Genomic DNA, 23,687 nt, shown 5'->3' with positions numbered 1-23,687 from the left:
CAACTGTTCTATTAATAGACTTAAACAAAAATTATTTTCCTATACATTTTTATGGAAATTGGTTGTCATTATCTTTACATACAGTCAGATCAAGCTCTTAACAAACGGAAACACAAATATCTGAACAGAGAATCCTTTTTTACCATGTTCCATAGTTATCAGTCCGAACCAAAAATGAAAATTAGTAATTTAATGTTAAGAAAATACGAGATATGAATTCAGAATTATGATTTGAGTAATTCTGTTAGCTAGGATTTTCAGATGTTCAGGTGAATATATTAGGTTAGTTGACATCGAAAGGGTAGCGATCAAGATAAGTATAAATAACGTAGGATAAGAGGAACAATCGTGTAAGCAACAATCAGATTAGATAATCAATCACAAATTACACAACGATGGGAATTGAGTAGAAGATCATAAGAACGATTAGGTGGTAAATAAATCAGTCCATTTAGGAAACTAGCTATTAACCACATTTTGATTGAAATCCATGGGTTCCTCTTTTAGTAAACTATGTTATATCGATGATCAATATTTACCATTAATTGTTTGAAAGTTCCCATCATATCACAAACAGATATATAAACGTATAATATTGTTTTTGCTAATATGGTGTTGTGAAGATTATTGATTTCCTTTGAAATCATGAAGTAATCTAACTTCAGCTTAGGTCCTACAGTAATACATCTAAATTCATGTTTAGAAAGGATAACCAAGTTCAGAGTAAGTACATCGTTTAAAATAGCAGGATATGAATTTAAGATTATTGGTAAGGCAAAATGAAATTATTAATATTGGAATGAATAATTTTGGCTTGAATAAGTTTATAAGTTAGTTGGATATGGGAGATTAATAATCGGAATAAATATTTAAACAATCTCCGAAATCTCATGCTGACAATTACATGTGCTCACTAGTGACTAGTTTCGAGACGAAATTTCCGGAATTCTAGTGGGAAGCCGTGACCAGTGAATCCGAACTATGTCGGGTGTGACGCAGTTACTCAACAAAGATAATGGAAGGCGGTCGCGTAATATCGTGGATTGATTGGAGCTAGACTTGTACACCATGGAATCCCATTTCAGTGTTCTAGAGGTTAAGCGTTAGAGCGCGAAACCGAAGGTTGTGGATGCTCACTCCTAAGGAGTCTCACTTTGGGACGAGACAGAAATTCAGTTCTCCCAATAGTTGTCTAACTTAAGTCGGTTCGTGATTTCAATGAAATTTAGATAAAATAGAGTGGTCGAAATAATAATTATTGTATATATATCAGATGAATAATCATTCAACTAAATTTTCAAGCTTTATTTCAGATTATCTTTGTTCAACTGATTATACATTTCATTATTTTGTATACATTCGTCAAACTGAATAAACTAATATACAAGATATTTTTTTTGTAGTGTCATAAATTTATCATCACCGTTAGAGTTCTCCACATTTGGCTTTATATTTTACTTATAATGTATGGTAAATGTAAACGTCTTAATTTATGGCCGATCTAATATTGATTAAGGATATATTTACTGCTTGGTCAGATGAAGTAGTCATTGTATCTAACTCAGAATTATGTCTCTTAGTTGATCCATACGAAAATATAAACGAAACAAAAATGAACATTTATTCCAATTAGTAGCACTGGTCAGTGAACATTGAAAATAAGCCATACATATTCTAGATTAGATCAGATGTGATGGATCAACTTGGTACTTAGTATTCCGATGAAAAAGTTAATCTTATTATAAGAATACTTTTCATTTTCATAGGCTTAAGTGAGAATACAGATGTAATAAATGTAACCATGATTCATTCCTGTGTACGACTAATCCATTCTTCAACTCTGATGACATTATCATTATATACAACAGATAAATTAGAAAATAATTAGTTTCCACTGATGAAGTCAAGAGTAATTGTTACTCATGGTTAAATGGAAAATTATGTATTTCGATCTTCCAATAGTTTCTTATTAACGTAATGACTACCATAGTATTATCAGACTATCGTCATATGAAGTAAACATTATGTGTCTAATAAGGTCGATTTATAAATTGTTCGGTTAACTGACTGGTGATTTTAGACTACTCACAAGTAGTTTTTGATTCTTAAGATATAAACATCTGTTTTCATCTATTAAAAGACTATGAATTACTGAATAACTACCTTGTGCATACTAAGTCGCTGCTTTATATTTTCTCTTGTTATTCTATCTTCCAAAGCCATATGCTCACGTTTTTCCTTGCATACCCTCTCAATGAAATTGTATCTTTAGAATAGAGGAAGACTTGATGTTATAAAATTACAAAGTTATCCTAACAAAGCTGGTTCACTTTTCTACTATTAATTAAATTTTGTTCATTACTATCTGTTAAAATTCTAGTTATTGTTCACAGTATATTAGTTCATGATGAAATTTATCTAGATATTACACCCAGACTACGAAAAACTACCTAAATTAATAATAGTGTTGTGCTCATAGCTCTAGCGTTAAGCCATGATCTGTGAAATCTATTTAGTCGGAATTTAAATTGTATAACCGATGACGATAGATGATTAAGTAAGTTTTTGGTTTACTGACTGATGGTTAAACATATAATACCCTGAGAAAAAAAACTTAAAGATCCTGAGACCTAACTCATGTTAAACTGAGTGTACACATCGATGAGAAGTTATGAATGCTTGTGTTTTAAGTATCTGACTTTATTATCATCGTATGACCTTTTGTGAGGCTTTAAAAAAATAAGCATCGGAATATATTAGACATGTGTTTATAAAAACTTCGAGAGATAATATTAGTTCAAAACCCTGGTTCTTGTCTTCTTAAAACTATATTGTGAAAACAATATCTTTTAAACAAGAAATTTGACAGAACTTTGTAAAAATAATGTCTGCCATGAGTGAAAGTAGAACGGCGGTGATTTTACTCTCTTTATTTACCTTGGTAAAAATCATTCAAAACATACAATAAACTAAAACAAAGGAATACTTGCACTGGCATCGTGGTGTATGCTACTTATGTTGACATATAAGTAGTATGTATATATATATATATACAATCAGATAATACTCTTAGAATAGTTGCATAACATAATAATTATATAATGTCCAAGTGGTTGTAAAATAATACTGAGTAATCAGAAGAAAGGGGACTGTAATAGTTAAAGTACTTTTAGCGGTAAATGAATCCCCAAAACAAATAGCTTTGTAAGTGTTCGGCATAGGATGATGACCACATTAATTTTAGTAGACTCAACTACCTGAAGGTGCTCGTTCATGCATTCGCATCAGATCACAAGTGGGAGCGCAGTGTTCAACTTCTCCTGTAACCATTAGCCAGTTAGATCAGTCGTTTCTCGATATATTGATAGTCTATCAAATAGATTTTCGAACCTCTTCGCTTCTGACTTTTGATTTTAATGTGTGGGTACGATTCAATTATAGAAGGTGTTACTGATTGAAGTGTTTTCAAACTAGAAATACCAGTGGCATTTTCATACCTATTCGAAAAAAGGAATTCAATAGTCGCTACATTGCATAATATCTAGAAAGAAATAAAAAAAAACTATTTTAATGAAAGGTTAGTATTTTAGTAACTATTTCAGAACCAACAGACATATTGAGGATATGTAAAATTGCAAAAAGTAAACAAAATAAGATTGTTTGAATGTTTTGGAATGAACGAGGTCAATAAATGTTCAGACAAAACTCATTCTTATATCGATGACCAAGTCAGAGACACTGAATGTACAAAATGCTTTTGAACACAAAGATTAGGTTTGTGGACATGGGTTCCAATAGCTTCAGTAATATCCAAAAGACGAACTTGTGAACCATGTGGTAAATTTGACAGAATATAGTGAATGACCTTATAAGCATTAATCAAGCCAGACTGACGTCATTTGTCCACCAAGTGAGCGAGAATAGAACTCTTAACTGTTTGTTTCTCAACGAAGATGGATGGTATTACGCTATGCGACGACTGACTTACAGAATTGTACCCCTATATAACTGGTCCCACAGGAACAGTTGGATTGATAAACACACATGGATGTGGCAAGTTCAGGCAGTCTATCTTCATTGCTGGTTTTCATTATTGAATGACTGTAGAAAACCCATTCAGTTTGGCCGCAGTGAATGTTTTCTGCACCTCAATTTTCGAACCTTTGATTTATAATTCTGTGGTATATGCATGAACTAGTTATTCCTGGGTACTTGATTTCGAATCCCAAATAATAATAATTTATTCTCAAATAACAGTTTGCTACATGAGACATGCCAGTTTACAGGCAAGATCAAATTGTTACAAAAGTTACGATTTTCACTGTAGTAAATTACTCAGCTGGGTTAATATTCTATAAAATATGAATGTAGATGGTTTTAGTAAGAATCGTATTGTCATTGTCACAGCTGGCGCGCTTTATGAAGGTTGCATTGCGACACGCAACTGGTGATCGAGAATAGATCCATGTGAAGTTGGGGCTTTCTAGAAACCGCAACTTTATATCCCTCTGGAATATCTGAAAATTTAATAATGTGCAAGACGAAGTCACCCTTTCCATATCCGTTTTCGATGGCGTATCTCAAGGAGGCTGAAAAAGGGTGTAAGAAAAAGAAAGGATGAGAAGCAGAGCAGACAATGTTCATAGAGGAATAGTTAACGTATGACTACATAGTCTATTTCCCTGTTATTAATATATATATATATATATATATATATATATATATATATATATATATATATATTCCACTAGACAATAAGGAGCCGTATTTAAACAAAATGTTCTGTATTACAAACGCGGGTGGATTGAAGTTATCTCCCCACCATCATGTATGCTGGTCAGTAATGCCACCATCCATCCTTTTATGATGTTAGGTTCCCTTATATTTGTAGTAAGTATGAATATTTATCAAATCAAAGCCCATAGTTCGAATACACTGTCTCTACTAGTTCCATGTTACAAGTATATCAGATGGCTACAGCATTTGTACAATGGGTTAAAAATACATCCAGTATACATCATACTGCTATGAAGATAAATATAGAGATTATATGTGGTTAAGAGATGGTAAGGACTAATAGCAAATCAAAGAATATGAAAAAGTAGAACATTGAAAAATCTTCACCGAAAGAAAAAAAACATTGAGCGACTCACAAGGATTTAACAGCGTCGTATGATCGGCCTTAGTTGATCACCATCCATAAGATTAGTGAGTTACCTGTCTATACGTATTACAACTAAAATGTGACGAACACACTGAGTGACTAGATTGGTTTCGAACAACATGATAATGTTTCCAACTTTAGATGAAGGCTGTCTCGAGAATTCCGTTTAGGAAATCAACAAATGGACACAAATCAGACTCATAGATAATCACATCAACAACTGACACCACAGTTTAATTTCCCGTTTTCTATTTCAAACATAGTGCGTCCAGGTAGGTGAAAGTTAGGCATCAGGGGCACATGTCTCTCATTGAATGAATGTTCACATACTCATCAACCGTCTTCTATTACTCCACATCCACTCTACACTCACAACATGAACAAGCATGAAGTCACGAAGATTCCAATGGAAAATCAATTTCACAGAATCTGAACGCAGGAACAACATGTAGATCAAAACCAAACTATCGTCTTACCAACCGTACACCAGGAAGTAAACGTTCAACAAGTCAACTCAGTACGCTGATCACGAAATAAATAACATGGAATCGAATGCAATTTAAAAATATTTATTCGGAAAAATTACATCAATATTGTAACATTAAGCAACGATTAGTTCAGTAAAACATATTCTCTTCTAGTGAGTAATTGCATGTTGCTTCTCCAATGGCGCCTCCAATACCAATGTATTGCCGACCACCTGAGCAGAAACAGATAACGGATCAACTGTCTCTGGAATCGCATACGACTGACTGAACTCTGCAAATGAACTCGACTTTCCATATTGACCACTCTTCTGCTTATGATGACGTCCACTAACCACAACACGATTCGAATCGACATTCACACACAAGTCTTCAGGCTTGTACACTGGGTCCACTGGAACTTCAACATGCAGTCGCTTCCCACCTGAACCATCATCCACATACGACAGACCATGAACACCTGAAATGGATAGGAAAACATACAAATGTTATGATGAAAATGCAACACACACAAACGAGAATAACACACCCACCAGATCACCATCAACACACACACATGTTACATCTAAGTCAATCACAACTCCTCTCACCTTTCGCAACAAGAGCTTGTGATGCAGGAACTGCCTTGATCTGATTGTCCGATTTCGGTCGAACAGCCACCTGACCAGACTCGTTCAGCGTCAACGACTGGTTCTGATCAACCTTCACTGGAGCCTCCAACATCAAAACACCATCCTGAAACAAACAAACAAACGCACAGAACAAGGTTGAAAGCAAATCTCCAACTATTCTAACATGATTCGAAATGCGAACAACTGCAAATACAACACACACGCACACACAATACCACCAGCAACCACGGTCGTCAACTCAGTAACTTACATCTGTCATGCGACATTTCAGTTGACTATCATCAATACTCTTCGGCAGCTGCACCATACGACAGAACTCCCGACTACACTTCCCACCATCGGTCGTCGTCTCCTTCTTCGCGTGTACCGTCACACGGTTCTCACTCGACGTCACATTGATGTCCTGAGGAGCGAAACCTTGTGCATCGAATCGTACTTTGAAATGTACCTACGCAATAAACAACAACCATAATAACACTCGTCAATCCATGGTCATATTCAAACCAATTGCACAAAACACTAAACACAACCTACCTGCTTGTCAACACGGACTCACCTTGCCATCCTCACCTACTTCGTAGGCGTCCTTCAAAAAGTCACTCACTGAACCGGTCGACGGCACATCCATTGAGCCCATTCTCTCTCGGATATCCTGGATATGACGATCCATTTGGTGCATTAAAGCGAATGGATTTTCCAGAATCCCGTGGGTGAAAGTATCCAATGGCTGAAATTCAAAGTACATACAGAGATCATCAAATCTCTCCTTGAATTTAATGCAAAATCTCCTCACACAATGCATTATTGCATTTCTAATATACACAAATTACAAACATTATCTCACAAAGTCATATGTATTAATGATCACCTGAATACTGAATAGCCAAACTCACTAATAGTGCAAACATTCCACGTCTCAAACGTCGCATTTCTTCATCCCATCGCCTCCACGAGGAGTTGATCCAACTGTCCACTGTACTCGGCCAGTCTTCCGTGTATGGTCCGATTAAGTTGCCACGATGAGTACCACTCCCGTGTTCAAGGCCAGTTAACAGATCACGTCTCTGTCTCTCAAATGACCGTTGCTCACGATTCACAGGAATACTAACTGCGTTATGTTGTTTCCCACCAGACATATTGAACACAACAACAGAAATAGAACAGCAATATGAATTGAATGTCGGCTGTTTAACTCACTTATATAGTAGTGGGTGAGAGGGATTATCCAATAATCTCTAGACAGGCAACAACCAATCAGAACACTAATATTTCTACAGTGTAATCAAGTCCAAATCTGATTGGTGATTGAAGGACATTTTCTCGAAAGTTCTAGATTTCTCTCGTCCTGTCTGGTCTACGTCGGCATATGTTTGCTCTGTGTCAACACACATCACACCTTATTTACTAGAACTCTCTAGAAAACACTCCGGAATTCTAGTGAAATCCTAGTGCTTCCATACTAATGCTATTCACTACAAATCACAACTGACCATTAGTGATGTCGTACTTGATAATTTTATTTCTATACACACTCATGGTTATTTGGCAAGGATTTCAAAAGCACTCAAATTAATTAGGTGAGTCCCGACAGGATCAATCGGGAATAGTCAACAGACTGTTTATTTGTTCGGCTCATTCTCTTTTTAGTTGAAAGCAGACAGCTTAGATTGTTTGGTCAAAACTGAACTATAAACAGTGATTTTCGTGTAAAGCAATCAAAATCTTTAAAGTTCATGATACGTACTTCATGTATCCAGATGAGAATTCATCCCAAACTGTACTTTACTGAGAGTATTTCTGAAATACTCCTTTCACCAGTTTGTTTACTTATCACACAAATAATCTGGAATCCGCAAGTTGATTGTCGTGATCAACGTCTTCTCTAATCGATAACGTTTGCTGACTAAATTTGTAAAGAATTTGTGATATTTGACACATCTATTGATTATTATAAAGCTTTCGTACTTAGATTTATGCCTGTGTTTCCAAGTCCCTTTGGTTATATGCACTGATGCGTTTTCAACATTAGTACACTTTTGAACGACTTCTCAATTGAAAGTATTTTTAACCAAAATTAGTCGAAAACTTTACTAATTGTCGTGAAGTAATATTGCTATAATCCATGCTCAACATTGCTTATAAATTCGAAGTTTTCGTTGTCATACTCCCATGTACGTGTTGTACTGCATCCGACTTACATAACTACAGAATAAGCTTGGGGTTGAACAGAAATTATAATTTCACTAAACCAAAGACACCTGATAATAGTGTTCTAGAAATCTCAAATATTTGAAGATTGGCGAGTAACTTTACTCCACTAGTTGCTTGAAATATTGATCTACTCTTACTGTTTCCAATGTAAACGAACCAGACTGTCAGTCGACAAATAACTACAGATTAGAATTATTTCACATGAATATATAATTGGGGTATTTGTACTAACTGATGATTCCTTTGCACTCGAATCCGAGCCTATTATGAATTCCAAATATAACACGTTCAGTTGTGTTCATTTATTTTTATCTACCTTAGAATGCACTATTTCGGAAATTCTTAGTTAGCGAATCAGGTTAGGTGCTTATTATTATTGTTATTATTATTATTATTTTTATGGGGTTATGATGGAGCCTTTGACTGAGCAGTTGGATACGCATTCAATTTCTGAAGCTTCGAACGATTAAATTGTAGGGTTTGGAATCTGTAGTATGACCAGCAAAGATGTTAAAGATGATAAAATTGTGACTCTGTTTCCTTACATTCACCGAAAAGGATGCCTACAGCTCACTAAAGACTTGGCATTTCCAGATAAGCCTATCTCACATCCCTATGCAATTCTTAAGGAACTGCTATTGAATAATGTGAAGTGCACCAGTTTTGAATGTCGTGAGAGAGCAAACTTTCAATGAGATGATTCGTCAGAATAACCAAAAGGTTAGGGAATTCACCCTTGAGTTGCACAGACAAACTGCAAAATGCAATTTCGGTGACCAACTTCATGTACAACTAAGGGATCGATTAATTGCAGGAATTAACATACCAGGTCTGGAAAGAGAGAGTTGTCAAGCATGCCGAACTGTTCATATCAAGATGCTAGGACTGCATGTATTAACTACGAAACAGTGAATGTACTTGATATGCAGTCGATGAAAATTCCAATACTTTGCTCAGTCGTCGTGATGAAATACAATATCAGGATCGATCAAACTTGCGTTCGATTAATAGTGATTCCTATTCTCGTGAAAATATGAAAGGTGATTCATCAAGGAATCGCAAAGCGAACCACAAAGGTAAGAAAAAGTTTGGTGAATGTTTTTCCTGTGACAAATTCCATTCTCGTAATTCCTGTGCATTTCTTAATGCTAAATGTTTTAAATGTGGTAAAACAGGACACATTCAGTCGGTATGCAAAACTACTGTTTATTTTGCTTCAAGTAGTACTGTGGTGTGGGCTACTTATATCCGCATAAGTAGTATACAACGATAGTCAGGAATAGAATGTATTTCAGTAGAAGATCGAGAAGGAAAGAACGGAAAGTGCAAACAATTGGCATGAAAATGCAGGAACAATGAAATCTGAGACGATTGACTGACATTTTGCAAATGAAGTTTTTATTGCATGATTATCAGATCTTAATAAGACGTTCTATAATTTTCAGTTTAAATACAACCGATTCTATGCATTACTGTTTGTGTTCACTACAGTCCAAAACCTTGTAATTCGGGTCGCAATAATTCGGCTATTCCAAATGATCTTTTATCTTTATCCACCATTTAGAAAGGTAATGCTCATATTCAAAAGCGATTATACACATCCCTTGGATCATTTCCTGACTTTATTGTGGACACAGACAGTGTAGAGTCCGTTATTTCATTCAAAAAATTGAAATCTTCGGATCTTAACACTATGGTGAGTTCCAATGAACTCTCAATATTGGGGATTACTGGACATAGACTGTTCATACGAGGATTATGTGAATTGTTAATAAGAGATGATAATTCTTGATACATGCCTTGTGAATTTTTAGTTAGCGAAACAGGACTGTCAATACTGGGTTCAATAAATCTGAAAATGCTTAAAGTGGAGTTGCCTTTACTAGTTTCTAAAGAAAATCCTGATGCTTTGCTTAAAGATTTGATAGCTGCGGGTGCCAAGTGCAGTGGAGGTATGAAAATTCAGCCTATAAAACTTCAAGTACAGGGTGATCCAGTCTTTCTTAAAAGACGAATAATTCCCTATGGTCTTCGAGAAGCAGTACATAAGACATTGAACGATTTGTGTCCGAAAGATATAATTGAACCGATTCAGTCTTCAGCATGGGGTATTCCTATTGTTACTCTATTGAAGTCGTGTGGCAAGACCCCTAGAATATGTGGTGACTATAGATTAACACTGAACTCCTGTTTGTTGAAGCAAACGTGCATGCGTGGAGGCTGAAGATATTCTAAATCGACTTCATGGTTCTATTATGCTCTCGAAAGTTGACCTAAAAGATTCTTATCTTCAAATCCCTTTAGATCAATTTTCATCTATTTTGACGACGGTTAACACTCCTTTCGGTTTGTTCAAATACAACTTCCTTCCATTTGGTCTACATTATTCTCCATCCATACTTCAAGAAGTTATGAGTAGGGTGTTCAGTGATCTTGAAGTTGTTGAAGTTTATCAAGATGATCTCATTGTTAGTGGTGCTGATAAGGTAGTTCGTGACCAGAGACTTATTGCTTTATTGTGTCGTTTAATCAAGAAGAATATTACGGTGAATCCAAATAAGTGTTCATTTTGCGTATCTAGTTTCTAATGTCTTAGATACCTAGTTGATGGTAATGGTTTTACACCAGATATTAGACGACTAGCTGCACTGACAAATGCACCATCTCCGGAAAATCTTACAGAACTACGTTCACTAATGGGTGCTCTTCAATACTATTCCCGTCATATTCCTAATTTTCCTTGTCGTGTCAATTGTTTATTCCATATTTCGATATCCAATTCATTCAAATGGGAGTGAGGAACAAGAATCATGCATACGAAGTCTACTAAACTTTCTTCAAAGTAATGCTGTTCTTCGAACTTACTCTGCTAGTGTACAGTCTGTACTAATTACTGACGCACCACCTCTGGGTATTGGTGAAGTTTTTGAAGCAGGAAGTTAGACCAGTTATCTGTGTTTCGCGCAAACTTACTGTTTCTGAACAAGGTTATTCACTAACTCAGCAAGAAGCATTAGCTGTGTTTTGGGCTGTTAAAAGACACCATAAATATTTATTTCGAAAGAGATTCACTATTGTTACCGACCATGAAGCTTTAAAGTTCATTTATCATCCTGAAAAATCCCTGTCACGTTCCTCAGCTGTTATGGTTCAACAATGGAGTATTGCTTTGAGCGTCTATGACTATACGGTTCAGCACAGGAGTGCCTAACCGATTCCAAACGTTGACTACATTTCTCGATGATCATTACAAGATAGACCTGTTAATAATTCAAACTGTTTGATAGTGAAACCTTCAACGGTGAGACGTCCAGATCTTATTAAAGAAACTCGTAGATACTTTGGATGTGTACTCAGTGCTATAAGGAAAGGTTGGAATGCTAATCTGAAACGTAGATTTCCTGTCTATTTTGCAAAGCGGGATGAGTTATCTATTACTGCTGATGGTATGTTTTGTTTAAATTATCGTGCCGTTATTCCTCTTTCATTAGGTAGATCTGTCCTTGAAAATCTTCATAGTGGACAATTAGGTGTTGGGAAAATGAAGTCCTTGGCAAGGCTCGCATGTTGGTGGCCAGATAAAAATGCAGATAAATGTCGTACAGCAAACAATTATGGAAAATGTCATAAGTTGAAAAGTCAGTCTTCGAAGCGGACTCCATGGCCAGTATCGTCTGCGGTCTGGTAGAGAATCGATGCAGAATATTGTGGTCGATTTCTTCGCAAATACTATGCACCTATAGTCATTGATTCGTTTTCTAAGTGGCATGAAGATTTTATCACAACTTCATCAAATTCTGACTTCACAATCCAAGCATTAAGAGAGGTGTTTAGTCGAGAATGGGTTCCATGCTTTTAATGACTGATAATGGCTCACGTTTTTTTGTGGATCCAGTCACTGCCTGGTTGAATGGTATAGGGTGCAAACATTTGTTTACTGCTTCCAGTCACCCTTGTTCTAATAGTCAGGATGAAAATGTTGTCAGGACATTGAAAACTGCTATTGATTCTATTGCTGCTTCAACATTCAATGAACTGGATAGGAGAGTAGATACATTTATACTGCAATATAGCAATGCTAAACATCCTGTGACGAAAGAGACTCCATCAAAGTTTTTGAAAGGAATAATTCTTCGATCAAATATGAGATGTTTGGAGTTTGTAGAAGTTACATATTAATAATTCTAATACCAATGAGTACATTCTAGATCATACAGAGTCTACATCCGATACACAGTCGAACAGACACATGATGAACCTAAGGAGAAGAAGTACAATCGATTACAGAAACTTGGAATCCAATGTAAGCTGTGGCGGATGTGGTAATTCAGTGAACTAATGATACCTTTGTACTTTACTGAGAGCTGATTACGGATCCAAAATATAATACGTTCATTTGTGCTCATCTAGTTCCCCATGATTTAAATTGCATTATTTCCGGAATCCTTAGTCAGTACGTTGATTCGAATGCTTCTAATTATCATAATAAAATATCTGGTTGTGAATTATGACGTAATTGACCACAGCTGTATTGAGCATGCTTGTATTCATTTAATCACCGAAACTACTTACACTAAATAGTACATTTACAACAACCAGTGGGTACGATGATAGTTCACCTTCTGTTTGAAAGGTGTACATTTAAGAATTATTTATTAATAATCAACATTAAAAGCTTTGAGATTCCACGTGCATATACAAGCTCTAACAAACCAAATTACTGACGGTCATCGGCACGCATCGTGCTAGTAAACAACGTCCCAGTAATTTAAAACCCTACAGCATTTATGAAACATAGCAAGAAACTTCACATGAAATTGATCAGCGCTTAGTATTAGTCTGAACTTTGAAATTCTAAAATGAAGAAAATAACAGGCAATAGAAACTACTGCGAAATATTGTAAACGCTTTATGAATGGTAAAACGTTTGGGAATCGAAAAGGCATAATATACAATAGAATCGAAAACGGAACGTAAAAGCATACAAGACATACTACATATACCATGGTTTACGGAAACGACAGAATTGATGCATGAATCTGAAAATCCAACATGGTTTTTGGCGAAATTCCAACTGAGCGTAATGAATAACTTCAAATTAAATATCACTAATGAATGTACGATTACTCGGTGGACAGTATCTGAGTGATACCGAACTGAATTTGAGAAACTTTGACCACTTGGTTAATTAGAAATAGGATTAGGAATTAGAGTGATGAATCGGGATCAGGAGTTAGAGCTAGGCATTTTATTACAACTGACATCAGTTATAATGTCGAAATGCCACTCCACCATATGGATGGATGAATTTGGTGCCAGAGTCTAGGTGTCTGTTTTACATCTGGTTGATTTGTTCATGAACTATGGTCCTATCGATTACTCAGAAAATAATCTCTCATTCGATTTATTATGAGCTTGAACAGAAAAAAGCAGATATTTTATGAAGTATTCCTACATGTTGGAACAAGTATTTCTGTACGATGATGCTATTGAATAGAAATTCGATATTAACTATTTAAAACTTATTCTGCAGATAAATAATAGTTTGTAAGGGCCAATATTATTACAACCCTAACTTGATTATAAACATTTCTCACCGTAGTTAAAATTAGGATAAACTAATCACGTGAATAAACCATGAACTGTCTCATGACCTAAGCAATCAGATGACTGTTTTAATAATGTAAACATAACAAATGGATTATCCCACCACGTATGTAAATATAGTTCAGTACATATCGTACACTTTCTAATCTCATCACAGAGTGTTAACTTGCATGGTTATTAAAAGCAAAGTGTAAGTCGACTGACAGCTTCGTTATCGAACATCTTATCTATTCTGTCCACGATTAGAACTAAAAGGTGTACAGTAATATAACCTTATTTAAGTTCTTCAAGTAGAAAATTAACTGTCATGATTTCCATCTGTAAACTATTTTCATACCACTTCTTCTCATCAATCTGATTGTCATTATATGAACGCTTCTTGATACTTGGACACTCTGTTAACAGCATCATATCAATTTATTTATTCAGAAGTTTACCAAATACGATAATTCACTAGAAATATAATTATTAGAGATGGATGATAGCTAGCAATGGAATCCAGGATGTGTGCTTCATCTTTTCAAGGTTCTATTGCACAAAGCTAATTTGTACTTTTATCCGTTTCTTAAATCGTTTATAGATGGAGGTAACCTATGAGCGTAGACTGAATTAACGTAGTTTTGAGATTGGTTACAACACAACAATATCCAGGTACAATTTATTGGAATTTATGAGCAAACAAAATCGGACGAATGAGGTTGTTCAATTCCGTTTAAATCCAAACAACAAAGAGTTCGGCTTAAGACAATCTTTCGTGTATATTGTTATGTATCAAACAAATTGTCGATCACATTAACATAAAATTCGTTTATTTGCCTCTATACTAATGGACACAAATTCTAACATATCTAAATCATGTTGTATTATCGCGTTTTAAATATAACGTAATTTCAGTTCATTACACCATCATGATTTTATTCAGATGTAAGAGATGAAGATTCAAGCTTAAATATCTTGAAATGAAAGGCTTTCGAGAATTTAACATTTTCGATATAGAAAAAGAGGGCCAGCAACAGAAAGAAGTATATTTCTATGTGAGTACAAGATATAAACATGCGTTTCGAGTTTAGGATTGGAGAAGTCTAGACAGAGTAATCATTTATTGATCATATATCGAAAATAACTTGATGACTAGACATTTTAATCCAGGTGAACATGAAATTCTACAGATACCCTGAAGATCCAAATAAATTTCTGTAAATAGCAATAATCGGAATTTAATACGGTAGATTTGAAGAAGGTTGTTTAAACTGACAATATTGCATAGTTTGGTAAAGTCTACCTTAGATGACTCGACAGAATACGAGAAAGATTGACTCATAGGCTATTTATTGTAAATAAAAATTTAAAACTCATAAAAATCCACGATTTCTATAACTAGTATGGTAAGCGAATAAAAGCTAGGAACCCCAATGAGCGAAAAACATTCTGCACTATTTTTGACTTGTGGGTTGTGGTATATGATGGTAAAAAGAATAATTCCTATAACCTTTTGAAATCTAGTTAATTAAATGCACATTATATCTTCAGTTGACATACCACATTGTTCTGTAAGGTGAGTTGAAGTAGTTTGAGGGTTTAACACTGAAAGGTACCATAGAATTAAATAAAGATAACCAAAACAACAAACCTAATTGGAATATATATATGAAAAAGTTTAAAAACGTTGAGTTTGATTTGACCATTCTCAAGACACATGAATTCAACTACTAGTGAATCAAAGTGAATAAATCACTGGTTATATAAGACAAAATCAACCGTAGATACCTTGTTATTAGGAAAATTCAAGTGACCCAACTTCCCATGTAAACAAGAAGGGATAAATATCTGTACGTTGCGTACAAATTTCAAACTGACAAAAATTAATAGGCCTCTAGTATGAGTCACAATCAGAACCAAGATGTGAGTTGTCTCGAAAGTTAATGAGATTGATGTTGATATATGTTGGAAATCGAGAAACAATCCTGCTTGATTACATAAGCCATCATACAATGAACCCACTTGGGATCTTTGGCCTGGATTTTATGGACCGTGACAACGTACTCACGTTTATTAATGAGGCCCATTTTTTAATTCGTATTACGCTTTAGTAGTTATTAATTCAAAAATGGAAAAAAATTAGTACTTACGAATAGTCCTATTGAGGAGTCTACTCAAAGAGCAATGATAATATTTAGTTGTGAAGTGATACCCAACGTATCACTGGCTGATGATGCAACCCATTTCACAGAAATAATTTCAAAAGATGTCTTAACGATACTCGATATATCCAACTATTTATGGCCCAACGACATCCTCAGTTCAGCAGAAAATTTCGTTTAAACCTTAATGAGTTCCATTACACCAATGAATTTGAGTACATTTGTCGAACTAGAAAAACGGATCAATGGCTTCTTACTTCAATATGATAATGCAGGCTATTCATCAATTCACGGAAGTCCAGTCAAACTAGTCAAAAGAATGTCGTCACCTAAAGCACAATAATTCGACGAACATACTGAGTGACTAGATTGGTTTCGAACAACATGATAATGTTTCCAACTTTAGATGAAGGCTGTCTCGAGAATTCCGTTTAGGAAATCAACAAATGGACACAAATCAGACTCATAGATAATCACATCAACAACTGACACCACAGTTTAATTTCCCGTTTTCTATTTCAAACATAGTGCGTCCAGGTAGGTGAAAGTTAGGCATCAGGGGCACATGTCTCTCATTGAATGAATGTTCACATACTCATCAACCGTCTTCTATTACTCCACATCCACTCTACACTCACAACATGAACAAACATGAAGTCAATGAGATTCCAATGGAAAATCAAAAATGGAAAAATTTCAAACTGACAAAAATTGATAGGCCTCTAGTATGAGTCACAATCAGCACCAAGATGTGAAATAATTCTAATCTGTAGTTATTTGTCGACTGACCGTGTGGTTCGTTTACATTGGAAACAGTAAGAGTAGATCAATATTTCAAGCAACTAGTGGAGTAAAGTTACTCGCCAATCTTCAAATATTTGAGATTTCTAGAACACTATTATCAGGTGTCTTTGGTTTAGTGAAATTATAATTTCTGTTCAACCCCAAGCTTATTCTGTAGTTATGTAAGTCGGATGCAGTACAACACGTACATGGGAGTATGACAACGAAAACTTCGAATTTATAAGCAATGTTGAGCATGGATTATAGCAATATTACTTCACGACAATTAGTAAAGTTTTCGACTAATTTTGGTTAAAAATACTTTCAATTGAGAAGTCGTTCAAAAGTGTACTAATGTTGAAAACGCATCAGTGCATATAACCAAAGGGACTTGGAAACACAGGCATAAATCTAAGTACGAAAGCTTTATAATAATCAATAGATGTGTCAAATATCACAAATTCTTTACAAATTTAGTCAGCAAACGTTATCGATTAGAGAAGACGTTGATCACGACAATCAACTTGCGGATTCCAGATTATTTGTGTGATAAGTAAACAAACTGGTGAAAGGAGTATTTCAGAAATACTCTCAGTAAAGTACAGTTTGGGATGAATTCTCATCTGGATACATGAAGTACGTATCATGAACTTTAAAGATTTTGATTGCTTTACACGAAAATCACTGTTTATAGTTCAGTTTTGACCAAACAATCTAAGCTGTCTGCTTTCAACTAAAAAGAGAATGAGCCGAACAAATAAACAGTCTGTTGACTATTCCCGATTGATCCTGTCGGGACTCACCTAATTAATTTGAGTGCTTTTGAAATCCTTGCCAAATAACCATGAGTGTGTATAGAAATAAAATTATCAAGTACGACATCACTAATGGTCAGTTGTGATTTGTAGTGAATAGCATTAGTATGGAAGCACTAGGATTTCACTAGAATTCCGGAGTGTTTTCTAGAGAGTTCTAGTAAATAAGGTGTGATGTGTGTTGACACAGAGCAAACATATGCCGACGTAGACCAGACAGGACGAGAGAAATCTAGAACTTTCGAGAAAATGTCCTTCAATCACCAATCAGATTTGGACTTGATTACACTGTAGAAATATTAGTGTTCTGATTGGTTGTTGCCTGTCTAGAGATTATTGGATAATCTCTCTCACCCACTACTATATAAGTGAGTTAAACAGCCGACATTCAATTCATATTGCTGTTCTATTTCTGTTGTTGTGTTCAATATGTCTGGTGGGAAACAACATAACGCAGTTAGTATTCCTGTGAATCGTGAGCAACGGTCATTTGAGAGACAGAGACGTGATCTGTTAACTGGCCTTGAACACGGGAGTGGTACTCATCGTGGCAACTTAATCGGACCATACACGGAAGACTGGCCGAGTACAGTGGACAGTTGGATCAACTCCTCGTGGAGGCGATGGGATGAAGAAATGCGACGTTTGAGACGTGGAATGTTTGCACTATTAGTGAGTTTGGCTATTCAGTATTCAGGTGATCATTAATACATATGATTTTGTGAGATAATGTTTGTAATTTGTGTATATTAGAAATGCAATAATGCATTGTGTGAGGAGATTTTGCATTAAATTCAAGGAGAGATTTGATGATCTCTGTATGTACTTTGAATTTCAGCCATTGGATACTTTCACCCACGGGATTCTGGAAAATCCATTCGCTTTAATGCACCAAATGGATCGTCATATCCAGGATATCCGAGAGAGAATGGGCTCAATGGATGTGCCGTCGACCGGTTCAGTGAGTGACTTTTTGAAGGACGCCTACGAAGTAGGTGAGGATGGCAAGGTGAGTCCGTGTTGACAAGCAGGTAGGTTGTGTTTAGTGTTTTGTGCAATTGGTTTGAATATGACCATGGATTGACGAGTGTTATTATGGTTGTTGTTTATTGCGTAGGTACATTTCAAGGTACGATTCGATGCACAAGGTTTCGCTCCTCAGGACATCAATGTGACGTCGAGTGAGAACCGTGTGACGGTACACGCGAAGAAGGAGACGACGACCGATGGTGGGAAGTGTAGTCGGGAGTTCTGTCGTATGATGCAGCTGCCGAAGAGTATTGATGATAGTCAACTGAAATGTCGCATGACAGATGTAAGTTACTGAGTTGACGACCGTGGTTGCTGGTGGTATTGTGTGTGCGTGTGTGTTGTATTTGCAGTTGTTCGCATTTCGAATCATGTTAGAATAGTTGGAGATTTGCTTTCAACCTTGTTCTTTGCGTTTGTTAGCACTTACGAATAGTCCTATTGAGGAGTCTACTCAAAGAGCAATGATAATATTTAGTTGTGAAGTGATACCCAACGTATCACTGGCTGATGATGCAACCCATTTCACAGAAATAATTTCAAAAGATGTCTTAACGATACTCGATATATCCAACTATTTATGGCCCAACGACATCCTCAGTTCAGCAGAAAATTTCGTTTAAACCTTAATGAGTTCCATTACACCAATGAATTTGAGTACATTTGTCGAACTAGAAAAACGGATCAATGGCTTCTTACTTCAATATGATAATGCAGGCTATTCATCAATTCACGGAAGTCCAGTCAAACTAGTCAAAAGAATGTCGTCACCTAAAGCACAATAATTCGACGAACATACTGAGTGACTAGATTGGTTTCGAACAACATGATAATGTTTCCAACTTTAGATGAAGGCTGTCTCGAGAATTCCGTTTAGGAAATCAACAAATGGACACAAATCAGACTCATAGATAATCACATCAACAACTGACACCACAGTTTAATTTCCCGTTTTCTATTTCAAACATAGTGCGTCCAGGTAGGTGAAAGTTAGGCATCAGGGGCACATGTCTCTCATTGAATGAATGTTCACATACTCATCAACCGTCTTCTATTACTCCACATCCACTCTACACTCACAACATGAACAAGCATGAAGTCACGAAGATTCCAATGGAAAATCAATTTCACAGAATCTGAACGCAGGAACAACATGTAGATCAAAACCAAACTATCGTCTTACCAACCGTACACCAGGAAGTAAACGTTCAACAAGTCAACTCAGTACGCTGATCACGAAATAAATAACATGGAATCGAATGCAATTTAAAAATATTTATTCGGAAAAATTACATCAATATTGTAACATTAAGCAACGATTAGTTCAGTAAAACATATTCTCTTCTAGTGAGTAATTGCATGTTGCTTCTCCAATGACGCCTCCAATACCAATGTATTGCCGACCACCTGAGCAGAAACAGATAACGGATCAACTGTCTCTGGAATCGCATACGACTGACTGAACTCTGCAAATGAACTCGACTTTCCATATTGACCACTCTTCTGCTTATGATGACGTCCACTAACCACAACACGATTCGAATCGACATTCACACACAAGTCTTCAGGCTTGTACACTGGGTCCACTGGAACTTCAACATGCAGTCGCTTCCCACCTGAACCATCATCCACATACGACAGACCATGAACACCTGAAATGGATAGGAAAACATACAAATGTTATGATGAAAATGCAACACACACAAACGAGAATAACACACCCACCAGATCACCATCAACACACACACATGTTACATCTAAGTCAATCACAACTCCTCTCACCTTTCGCAACAAGAGCTTGTGATGCAGGAACTGCCTTAATCTGATTGTCCGATTTCGGTCGAACAGCCACCTGACCAGACTCGTTCAGCGTCAACGACTGGTTCTGATCAACCTTCACTGGAGCCTCCAACATCAAAACACCATCCTGAAACAAACAAACAAACGCACAGAACAAGGTTGAAAGCAAATCTCCAACTATTCTAACATGATTCGAAATGCGAACAACTGCAAATACAACACACACGCACACACAATACCACCAGCAACCACGGTCGTCAACTCAGTAACTTACATCTGTCATGCGACATTTCAGTTGACTATCATCAATACTCTTCGGCAGCTGCACCATACGACAGAACTCCCGACTACACTTCCCACCATCGGTCGTCGTCTCCTTCTTCGCGTGTACCGTCACACGGTTCTCACTCGACGTCACATTGATGTCCTGAGGAGCGAAACCTTGTGCATCGAATCGTACCTTGAAATGTACCTACGCAATAAACAACAACCATAATAACACTCGTCAATCCATGGTCATATTCAAACCAATTGCACAAAACACTAAACACAACCTACCTGCTTGTCAACACGGACTCACCTTGCCATCCTCACCTACTTCGTAGGCGTCCTTCAAAAAGTCACTCACTGAACCGGTCGACGGCACATCCATTGAGCCCATTCTCTCTCGGATATCCTGGATATGACGATCCATTTGGTGCATTAAAGCGAATGGATTTTCCAGAATCCCGTGGGTGAAAGTATCCAATGGCTGAAATTCAAAGTACATACAGAGATCATCAAATCTCTCCTTGAATTTAATGCAAAATCTCCTCACACAATGCATTATTGCATTTCTAATATACACAAATTACAAACATTATCTCACAAAATCATATGTATTAATGATCACCTGAATACTGAATAGCCAAACTCACTAATAGTGCAAACATTCCACGTCTCAAACGTCGCATTTCTTCATCCCATCGCCTCCACGAGGAGTTGATCCAACTGTCCACTGTACTCGGCCAGTCTTCCGTGTATGGTCCGATTAAGTTGCCACGATGAGTACCACTCCCGTGTTCAAGGCCAGTTAACAGATCACGTCTCTGTCTCTCAAATGACCGTTGCTCACGATTCACAGGAATACTAACTGCGTTATGTTGTTTCCCACCAGACATATTGAACACAACAACAGAAATAGAACAGCAATATGAATTGAATGTCGGCTGTTTAACTCACTTATATAGTAGTGGGTGAGAGAGATTATCCAATAATCTCTAGACAGGCAACAACCAATCAGAACACTAATATTTCTACAGTGTAATCAAGTCCAAATCTGATTGGTGATTGAAGGACATTTTCTCGAAAGTTCTAGATTTCTCTCGTCCTGTCTGGTCTACGTCGGCATATGTTTGCTCTGTGTCAACACACATCACACCTTATTTACTAGAACTCTCTAGAAAACACTCCGGAATTCTAGTGAAATCCTAGTGCTTCCATACTAATGCTATTCACTACAAATCACAACTGACCATTAGTGATGTCGTACTTGATAATTTTATTTCTATACACACTCATGGTTATTTGGCAAGGATTTCAAAAGCACTCAAATTAATTAGGTGAGTCCCGACAGGATCAATCGGGAATAGTCAACAGACTGTTTATTTGTTCGGCTCATTCTCTTTTTAGTTGAAAGCAGACAGCTTAGATTGTTTGGTCAAAACTGAACTATAAACAGTGATTTTCGTGTAAAGCAATCAAAATCTTTAAAGTTCATGATACGTACTTCATGTATCCAGATGAGAATTCATCCCAAACTGTACTTTACTGAGAGTATTTCTGAAATACTCCTTTCACCAGTTTGTTTACTTATCACACAAATAATCTGGAATCCGCAAGTTGATTGTCGTGATCAACGTCTTCTCTAATCGATAACGTTTGCTGACTAAATTTGTAAAGAATTTGTGATATTTGACACATCTATTGATTATTATAAAGCTTTCGTACTTAGATTTATGCCTGTGTTTCCAAGTCCCTTTGGTTATATGCACTGATGCGTTTTCAACATTAGTACACTTTTGAACGACTTCTCAATTGAAAGTATTTTTAACCAAAATTAGTCGAAAACTTTACTAATTGTCGTGAAGTAATATTGCTATAATCCATGCTCAACATTGCTTATAAATTCGAAGTTTTCGTTGTCATACTCCCATGTACGTGTTGTACTGCATCCGACTTACATAACTACAGAATAAGCTTGGGGTTGAACAGAAATTATAATTTCACTAAACCAAAGACACCTGATAATAGTGTTCTAGAAATCTCAAATATTTGAAGATTGGCGAGTAACTTTACTCCACTAGTTGCTTGAAATATTGATCTACTCTTACTGTTTCCAATGTAAACGAACCACACGGTCAGTCGACAAATAACTACAGATTAGAATTATTTCACATCTTGGTGCTGATTGTGACTCATACTAGAGGCCTATCAATTTTTGTCAGTTTGAAATTTTTCCATTTTTGATTTTCCATTGGAATCTCATTGACTTCATGTTTGTTCATGTTGTGAGTGTAGAGTGGATGTGGAGTAATAGAAGACGGTTGATGAGTATGTGAACATTCATTCAAAGAGGGACATGTGCCCCTGATGTGTGCTACACCACATAGTCACCCGCGGACCCCCAGTCACTTCAAATACTCTCCGACTGCCACCGGACAAATCAGCATTCCCTAATCGTGAGTTTGACAATTTGCTAGCTATTGGTATTATTCGTCCTTCTCACAGTCCCTGGGCCCAACATCTCCACATGGTATGCAAAATGTATCGGGCTAGTTGGAGACCATGTGTAGACTACCGAGCTTTAAACGCAGTTACGCTTTTCGATAGCTACCCACACGTACATGACATCACGGCATCACTCTAGGGTACGACTATCTTCACTAAGATCGATCTGGTACGAGCATATCACCAGATCCCAGTCGCTCTTAAAGACATCGAGAAAACTACTATCATGACTTCTTTCTGTCTGTTTGAGT

At 36.4% G+C, this 23,687-nt stretch overlaps 3 protein-coding genes across 6 annotated transcripts; 1 reads left to right on the top strand and 2 right to left on the bottom strand.

Annotated features, from left to right (window-relative positions):
• Positions 1-5,717: 5,717 nt before the first annotated feature.
• Smp_049300.1 (putative major egg antigen) lies at positions 5,718-7,439 on the bottom strand (the record flags this gene model as incomplete). 4 transcript variants are annotated; one of them, XM_018794696.1, is made up of 5 exons in its annotated part: positions 5,718-6,109; positions 6,240-6,384; positions 6,532-6,729; positions 6,838-7,008; positions 7,175-7,417. In XM_018794696.1, the coding sequence occupies 5 exons, from the start codon at positions 7,415-7,417 to the stop codon at positions 5,802-5,804; spliced, it is 1,065 nt and encodes a 354-aa protein (XP_018649086.1). In that variant the 3' UTR covers positions 5,718-5,801. The 4 variants fall into 4 exon arrangements, with proteins under 4 accessions (XP_018649086.1, XP_018649084.1, XP_018649085.1 ...); XM_018794699.1 differs by having other exon boundaries at positions 5,718-6,384; positions 7,175-7,439; XM_018794697.1 differs by lacking the exon at positions 6,240-6,384.
• An 11,294-nt stretch (positions 7,440-18,733) lies between these two features.
• Smp_185680 (hypothetical protein) lies at positions 18,734-19,165 on the top strand (the record flags this gene model as incomplete). The annotated part of the gene is made up of 2 exons (XM_018794695.1): positions 18,734-18,847; positions 18,956-19,165. The coding sequence occupies 2 exons, from the start codon at positions 18,734-18,736 to the stop codon at positions 19,163-19,165; spliced, it is 324 nt and encodes a 107-aa protein (XP_018649082.1).
• A 1,464-nt stretch (positions 19,166-20,629) lies between these two features.
• Smp_186020 (putative heat shock protein) lies at positions 20,630-21,827 on the bottom strand (the record flags this gene model as incomplete). Its single annotated transcript, XM_018794694.1, has 4 exons — positions 20,630-20,794; positions 20,942-21,139; positions 21,248-21,418; positions 21,585-21,827. The coding sequence occupies 4 exons, from the start codon at positions 21,825-21,827 to the stop codon at positions 20,630-20,632; spliced, it is 777 nt and encodes a 258-aa protein (XP_018649081.1).
• Between the last annotated feature and the right edge of the window lie 1,860 nt (positions 21,828-23,687).

Source organism: Schistosoma mansoni, chromosome 1 (assembly GCF_000237925.1).
Source record: "Schistosoma mansoni strain Puerto Rico chromosome 1, complete genome".
Taxonomy (NCBI): domain Eukaryota; kingdom Metazoa; phylum Platyhelminthes; class Trematoda; order Strigeidida; family Schistosomatidae; genus Schistosoma; species Schistosoma mansoni.
The sequence above is the reverse complement of the archived record's forward strand: the minus strand, read 5'-3'. Positions and strand labels throughout refer to the sequence as shown.